This window comes from Hylobates moloch, unplaced genomic scaffold (genome assembly GCF_009828535.3).
Source record: "Hylobates moloch isolate HMO894 unplaced genomic scaffold, HMol_V3 SCAFFOLD_16, whole genome shotgun sequence".
NCBI lineage: Eukaryota > Metazoa > Chordata > Mammalia > Primates > Hylobatidae > Hylobates > Hylobates moloch.
The window spans coordinates 28104733-28112442 of NW_026652291.1; the positions used below are offsets into that span (position 1 = coordinate 28104733).

The 7710-nt window shown below is 51.1% G+C and overlaps 1 protein-coding gene across 3 annotated transcripts in view; it reads left to right on the forward strand.

Annotated features, from left to right (window-relative positions):
• Nucleotides 1-7408, forward strand: part of POMT2 (protein O-mannosyltransferase 2) — a 44047-nt gene extending 36639 nt beyond the window's left edge. Inside the window, exons 15-21 of one of the 3 annotated variants that reach the window (XM_032134956.2) lie at nt 608-684; nt 4043-4114; nt 4425-4484; nt 4576-4681; nt 5617-5757; nt 5978-6092; nt 6922-7408. In XM_032134956.2, coding sequence (XP_031990847.1) covers nt 608-684; nt 4043-4114; nt 4425-4484; nt 4576-4681; nt 5617-5757; nt 5978-6092; nt 6922-7027 — 677 coding nt within the window. In that variant the 3' untranslated portion in view covers nt 7028-7408. The other 2 variants (XM_058429812.1, XR_004244591.2) reach the window with 2 other exon arrangements.
• The last annotated feature ends 302 nt before the right edge of the window (nt 7409-7710 follow it).

Consider the following 7710-nt stretch of genomic DNA (forward strand, 5'->3'; position numbering starts at 1 on the left):
TTCAACTCGATAAGTATTTGGATTCATCATCTGTTTTCCTGAACTACCCACCTCAAGCTTATATGTGCCTTCATTTTGTTCTTCTTCCCACCTAATCTAGCCAAACCCACCAATCAACTAATTCAGCAACTCTTTATCAAGTATGCCAGGAACCACGTGGGGCCCTGTGGGCATATTGGTGAGGAGACAGACTTGGTCCCCGTCCCGACAGCAGCTGCTCCAGGCGTCCAGAATGATTCATTCCTCATTTCCAGGCCCTTCAAAGGGCCACAGTGACTCGGGGGCTGTGCAGCTGTCCCTTATGCCTAATAGGAGAGCAGCATTTGAGCCAGTACCACAGTGAAAAGCAATGGTGCTGGGAGCTGTTGGAACACCAAGCAGGTGAAACCTCGTTGTCTGTTTCCTTTGCATTTCTCAGAATGCCTGATGAGTTCTTTATACAGCTAAGTAAATGATCAAGAATTGGGCCAAGCTTTCTTCTGTCTCCTCAACAGTTGTCAACTTGTCAGCAAGGCTGCACTTGGATTCTGGTGGGAATGTGGACACCATGGACAGACTGAGGAAAGAATGTATGACAAAGGCTTTCTCCTGCCTTTTTTTCCCCTAGTGCCAAACATCAGCCTGGATGTGCTGCAGCCCAGTTTTCCTGAGATCTTGCTGGAATCCCACATGGTCATGATCCGGGTATGTGTCCCCTTCTCATTTCATAGCGTCTCTAAGAGCTTTTGGGCAGCCATGAATTTGGATCACAAGTCAGTGCCATGCTACAGATCCATTCCCCCTTGTGGAGGAATTTGAAAGCGTCTTTACTACGGTTTTCCGTGATCCTCAAAGGCATTTCCCTCACCACAGAATGAGGATGGTGGTGACGATGGTGATACCAGTGAATGCTTGTACAGCTCATGTGCCAGGCACTATGTTAAGCACTATACTCATCTGATACTTATTACAATCATGTGGAGATTGCCATCATTCCCAGTTACAGGAGAGGGAACTGAGGTACAGAGAGGTCAGGGAACTTGCCCAGGGTCACACAGCTAAGTGTAAGAGGTAGATCCAGCCCTCAGAGCCAGACTGGTAGGCTTTTAGAGTTACTGCTAGTTACTACTACACTCCTTCACCTCTAAGTGATTTGTAAATCTGCCCAAGTGGCAGAGCCCCTGAAAATCATAGTGCTCTTGGTTGAAGATCATGAGATACTGATAGTTGATTCCATCATATGAAATCAGGATCAGTTAGGATGGATAGCTAATTTGAGTGCGTTGTTTATATGCAGCATGAAATCCCAGCCACCAGCCCACTCATATTCCTGGACAGAAACTGCTTAGGCGGGGCATGGTTGATTCTTTTTTAAGGTTTTCTAAGACATTGTTTGCACTGTCTATCATTAGTAGCTGACAGCAGTTGTAGCATCAAAGGTTTAAGAAAAATTCAGAGAAGAAATCTTTAAATTGAGGAAATTCTACTCACTAGCTTAAATTTTCCCCTGCTGTAGTCCTGCTGTTTAGTGGAAGACCCCCTTATTCTGGCTTATGGAAAACCTGTGTTCTGCAGGAATAATGTTTAAGAATCACTATCTCAAGCCAGCTATGTGATTATCACTCTACCCACAGTATTGCAGGGAGGTGTAGCACTTGTTATTTTTCCCCTGGTAAGCCACTGTCAAGTGGACTTCCCTGGAAGTGATTATGTAAGCAGTACTCAGTAAATATAGTTGACTTATTTCACCAGATTAAATTTTAAAATTCAAATATTGTCATTTTTGCACATTGGGAGGTGATGAGTTGACATTAAGCATCTCTGGGTCACTTCCTCTCTGACTCTCTGCTTGTAGCTGTCACTGTGGCCTGATGACATAGCTCTTTTGAACATGTGCCTGTCAGTCAGAATATCATTCTGGGCCTGGGTCAAATTTTAAGACTAAATCTAGGAGTTTCATTTTGTCTTTCATTATCTAAGAAGTAGAGTCAGAGAAGAAAAGGGAAGTATGAGAGCTTTCTTATTCAGCCAACAGAGAGTTAGGGAGGAGAGAGAGATGAAAACACTGAGTCCAGACTATAGAAACTGCAGGGGCAGGGCTCTTCTGCTGGCTGAGTAGTGGCCGGGGACCTGGAGGAGAAGGCTGCCATGCCTGGTGCAGTTACAGGAATGAGCCCATCCAGATTTCAGCCATAGAAAACAACTTACAAGTACATACGCCTGTGATGGTTGCAGATTTTTCTTTCCTCTTTTAGTTTAGCAACAGAGCAGGATTTCTCAGAGTTTAATGTAGTGAATAAGATTCCCTTGGCTTGGTACAGTTCTGACTGGAGTCCTTGGGTTTGGGACCAAACTGTACAATTTGAAAGAATTGGTTTCCCTCAGCAACTGCTCCAGGGGTCCAGAATGATTCATTCCTCATTCCCAGGTCCTTCAAAGGGCCACAGTGACTCAGGGGCTGTGCAGCTGTCCCCTTTGTGTCTGATGCCCCGAATGCACTGCTGACCTTGGAGGCACAACCTCTCCACCATGCAGAGGCCTGTAATTCCCAACCCCTTGATGAACTGGATTCATAAGGCACTGGGTGGCAGTCCACTGAACTTTCTGGATCTTTCTTAGGCTATACCAGTTCTTAGTTGAGGGCGATTTTGCCTCTCGGGACTTTTGGCCATGTCTGGAGAAATTTTTGGCTGGGAAACTGAGGGGTTTGAGGGTAGGAGTGCTACGGGCATTCAGTGAGTGGAGACCAGGAATGCTAAACACCCTGCAATGCACAGGACAGTCCTCACAGCAAAGACTCATCCAGCCTGAAATGTCGGGAGTGCTGAGGTGGAGAAGCTACAGCCTACGTCATGGCAGCTGACTCTTCTTCTGGGGAAATGCCTTTTTAGTCTGTCCCAGTGATAAGGCTGACCCCAGTCCTAGTGGTTAATATCCTAGATCCTGACCCTACTCCTTCCTGTTTTAGCAAAGACCTGGTTTGCCCTGTAGAGACAGGTTAGCAGATGTTCTTGGCTGCTGGATTAGGGAGGCTGAGTCTGGGTCCTTCACACCAAAGCATACATTGGGGTTGATTTCTCTCCCAATAGATGAAATATGTTCTTGGAGGGCAAAATACCTAATTTTTTATGTATAAAGCACAAGTAACATGTACAGTATAAAGTATTAAAATGTCGTGGAGGGTGTTTAGGGAGAAACTTGTCTACAAAGGTTCCTGGTAGAGGGGCAGTAGTGGAAAAAAAAGGTGGAGAAACACTAAGCTAAAGTAACCTCTTCCAAGTCTAGGCACGCATGAGAGTTTCCACTTTTCTGTTTGAAATTGGCCCCTGAAGGGAACAAATAAGTAAGCCTTATTTTTTATTTATTTATTTATTTATTTATTTATTTATTTATTTATTTATTTATTTATTTATGTATTTTGAGACTGAGTCTTGGTCTTTTTGCCTAGGTTGGAGTGCAATGGCATGATCTCAGCTCACTGCAACCTCCACCTCTCGGGTTCAAGTGATTCTCCTGCCTCAGCCTCCCAAGTGGCTGGGATTACAGGCACCCACCGCTACGCTCAGCTAATTTTTTGTATTTTTTAGTAAAGACGGGGTTTTACCATGTTGGCCAGGCTGGTCTCGAACTCCTGACCTCAGGTGATCCACCCGCCTCGGCCTCCCAAAGTGCTGGGATTACAGGCATGAGCCACTGTGCCCGGCTGTAAGCCTCATTTTATATCCCCTCTCTCCCACCATTTTCACACTTGTCCTTGGCTTGGCAGATGGGTATATATTTTGTGCCCGTTGGAACAATTTCCTCATTCCTCTTTCCCTTCTTTTTCCCTAGCGTAGAAGGTTGGAATGGACCCTTTATGGGAAATGGAGGCTTGTCTGGGAGAAGTAAAGCAATTGTTGTAGGCAGGCAGACAGTGGCTGCCTGATTCTTCCCTGCAAGGGAAGGGAAGGAGAGAAGGTTCTGCTCGGCGCTTGGCCCTGTATCAGAAAAACCTGGGCCTCACATTTCTGTCAGCCCTCTAGATCTCTGTCTTGACTAGCTTTTCTTTGCTACCTTCATGCAGGGGAACAGTGGCCTCAAACCCAAGGACAATGAGTTCACGTCCAAACCCTGGCACTGGCCTATCAACTATCAGGTAGGATCCGAGGCTGGGGCTCCTCCCAGGAAACGGAGCCAAGAATGAGACCAGGGAGACTGGTGGAGGTGGCGGTGGGTGTGCTAGGGCGGCAGGGCGAGGGGCTTCCTGGGATGGGTTGGCCAGAGGCGGGGCTCTGTTTTCTGCCCTAATTCTGACCCTGCTTCCCAGAGAGCTCATGTAGAATTTGCACAGCCTGAGCTTCATGTCCAGGCTCCCTGTCTGTGGAAGGTGACCATCTTCCTCCCCCTAATGGGTGTGGCCGAGGATGGGCTGGGCCCGGGTCAGCAGGGTGATCTCTATTCCACAGGGCCTACGCTTCTCAGGGGTCAATGACACAGATTTCCGAGTCTATCTGCTTGGCAACCCAGTGAGTACCTAAACATTCCCGGCTCAGGCCCTGGAGCACTGCCTGTGGAGAGCGGCTGTGTTCTCATCTGCCCGTTCCCATTTCTGCACAGGTGGTTTGGTGGCTGAATCTGTTGAGCATCGTCCTCTACCTCCTCTCAGGGAGTATCATTGCTGTAGCCATGCAGAGAGGGGCACGGCTGCCAGCGGAGGTTGCAGGTCAGGTCCTCCGGGCTCTCCCTCCCCTGACCTGGCGGCGGCAGGGCCGGCTGCCTGCTGATGGGCCATCCTTTGCGTTTACCACCCCACACCTTCCCTTATCCTTTACTTTTGAAAGCCAACAACCCCCAAGTACCCAGTGCTGTGTTAAACACTTTACTTCCTCCCAATAACACTAGAGTGCTGGCTATTATGACCCCCATTTTATGGATTAGGAAACCAAGGAACCATGAGATTAAGAAACTTGCCCCAGGACATACAGCTAGTAAGTGATAGAGCTGAGGCTCAAACCCGTGCAGTCTGACTTCACAGCCCTCACTTTTAGCCCCATGCTGTGTACAGAGCTGCCCGTCTTTTCTCCTCTGTCACCTCCTTGTTCCATGGCCCTGTCCTCTTGTGGGCTAGAGAGGAGCCTCCAGGGTTATTGGGTTCCCATCCCAGTGCTGTTCTTGGTAACTTTGGCTGCCAGACCATGGGCCACAGCACCTGAGACAGTCACACAGGCCCTTTTGCCTCGGCAGCTCTCTGTCTGAACAGTCATAGTCCCAGACACCTCACTCCATCCTCACCTGTGACCTCACCTTAGTGCCTGTCTGCCGCTGCAAAGATCTGTGTGGCAGCAAAGATGTGGGAGGTGGAAGTAGGGAGTGAAGCTGTTTGCAGGCGCAGAGGGGTTTCTTTAGAGGCTGGACTGCCTCCTGCTGGTGCTTGGTGTACCTGCTGTTGGTGCCCAGGCCTCACTAGGCTGGGCCCTGACCAGAGCTCTCGAGCCCCAGCTGTTCCTCTCCAGTTTCTGTAGCATGGGTTTGGGTTGGTCCAATGAGGTGATATGACATATTCAAGGTCACACAGCAAGGAAGGGGCAGAGCTGGACCAGAGCCTGGAATCTCTGCCCGCTCCTTGTCTTCTGACTGGGCTGTGCTGCTTGGGCCCAGGGTTGTCCCAGGTCCTGCTGCGAGGAGGCGGCCAGGTCCTGCTCGGCTGGACACTCCATTACTTCCCGTTTTTCCTGATGGGCCGGGTCCTCTACTTCCACCACTACTTCCCAGCCATGCTCTTCTCAAGCATGTTGACAGGTCAGTGCCACCCACCCAGACTTGGGAGACAGAGCAGGTGGAGGGCGGGCCACTGTTGGGCAGCAGTGCTGGGAGTGACTCTGCTCCTTGACAGGAGGCCACTGTGGGGCAACAGTGCTGGGAGTGACTCTCTGCTCCTTGACTTGGAGTGGCGCCTTCTTCTGTAGCCCAGAAGTCACCCCCTGCCTGGCTGACTCCAGGTTTCTCTCCTCTCCTCTAGGCATTCTGTGGGACACCCTCCTGCGGCTCTGTGCCTGGAGCTTGGCCTCATGGCCCCTGGCCAGGGGCATACACATGGCAGGAATCCTGAGCCTGCTCCTGGGAACCACCTACAGGTGAGCATCCCTGCACCTCACATGCCCTCCCAGTGTGGGCTCAGCAGTGTCTCAGCCCTGATGCATTCAAGAATCCCCTGCAGTGCTTTTAACACCACCAGTGCCCATGCCCGGAGGTTCTGCTTCACCCGGGCCCAGGTGGGGCCGTGGTTTCCGGAGTCCCCCAGGTGATCCTAATGTGTAGCCAGGTAGGAGAAGCAGGGGTTAACTCTGCCTTTTCCCCTTTTGCTGGTGGTTCAGCTTTTGTGCCATCCTAGCACACCTGGAAGGGTACCCCTCTAGTCACACTGACTATCTGCCAGAACAGCTTTCAGAGTAGGAGGGTGGGAATGGGGGACAGGGCACCCCTCTTTAGTCCCCATGGTCCTCTGTTGGAACAGCTCTCGGGGTGAGGGAGGTGGGAAGGGTGGGAATGGGGAATGTGTGGCTGGGTGGCTGGAAGGGAGAGTTGTTTGGAAGGCTCCCCACTTCCCCACTCCCTGGCCTTGGTGCTGGGCCTGTGGCCTGTGAGCACATGCCTGCCTGAGAGGGTTACATTCACATGTTGACAAACACCCCGGGCCAAATAGCCCATGACAAGACCCCTAGAAGGGTTGCCCTCTTGGGCCTCCTGGGAAGAGCCCTTTCCACGATTGTCATTGAGTCAGCATCTACTAAGCTCTCTGGCTACAGTGTGCCCCAGTGGGACTCAGACAGACAAGGCCATGAAAGAGAACCGGGCTTGGCGATGGGGAATTTCTCTGGAGCTCCAACAGGAGGAATGGAATTCAAAGCCCCTCAGCCGAGGCACTGGGGGTGCCAACTGCTTCCTGCTGGTTCTCTCTCACAGCTTCTACCTCTTCCACCCTCTGGCTTACGGGATGGTTGGTCCCCTGGCCCAGGACCCCCAAAGTCCTATGGCAGGACTAAGGTGGCTGGACTCATGGGACTTTTGAGGCCACTGCAAAGATTCCAGCCTGGATCCAAGAACTTCCTAGGAGAGCCAGCTGGGGAGCAGTACTGGACCCTTCCAGCTGTGAGGAAGCTGCCTAAGGAGCCCCAAGAATTCTGCTGCCCACCAGGACCCAGCTCTGGGAGTGCAGCTGGAATGGAACCCAGCACTGGAGAGAGCCGGGAGAGAGCCGCAGCTCTGTCCACAGCACCACAGAGAGGACAGCGCCTCTTGGGCTGCTCCCTTGTGCACAGCACAGGGGAGGATGGGTGCCAGAGGGTGGGAGTGGGTGCGCGTGTGTGTATGTGAGGGCACATTGTCCATATCCCTGTGGAATACAGACCGTGTAACTGGACAGCTGAGTGTCATAAACTCTGAAATAGTCCAGGCTATAGTAATATTTTCTGGGTTTTTTTCATGTTGGATTTCTTTGGTTTTGGTTTGTAAGATCCATCAAAAATTCTCAGAGCTCTAAGAGGGCCTTGAGGGCAGAGAATACTGACCTCACCTTGGGATGTCACCAAAGGCAGAGCAGATGGGACTGTCAAAGTTATGCTGCCCTCCCTCCCACAAACAAATGAATCCAGCGTGGAGGAAGGCGCGCCGCCCCGAGCTGGAGGGCCTGGCTCCCACCATGCACCCCAGTGGCTGCAGGTAGCTGGACTTCCTGCCTGTGACACACAGAGA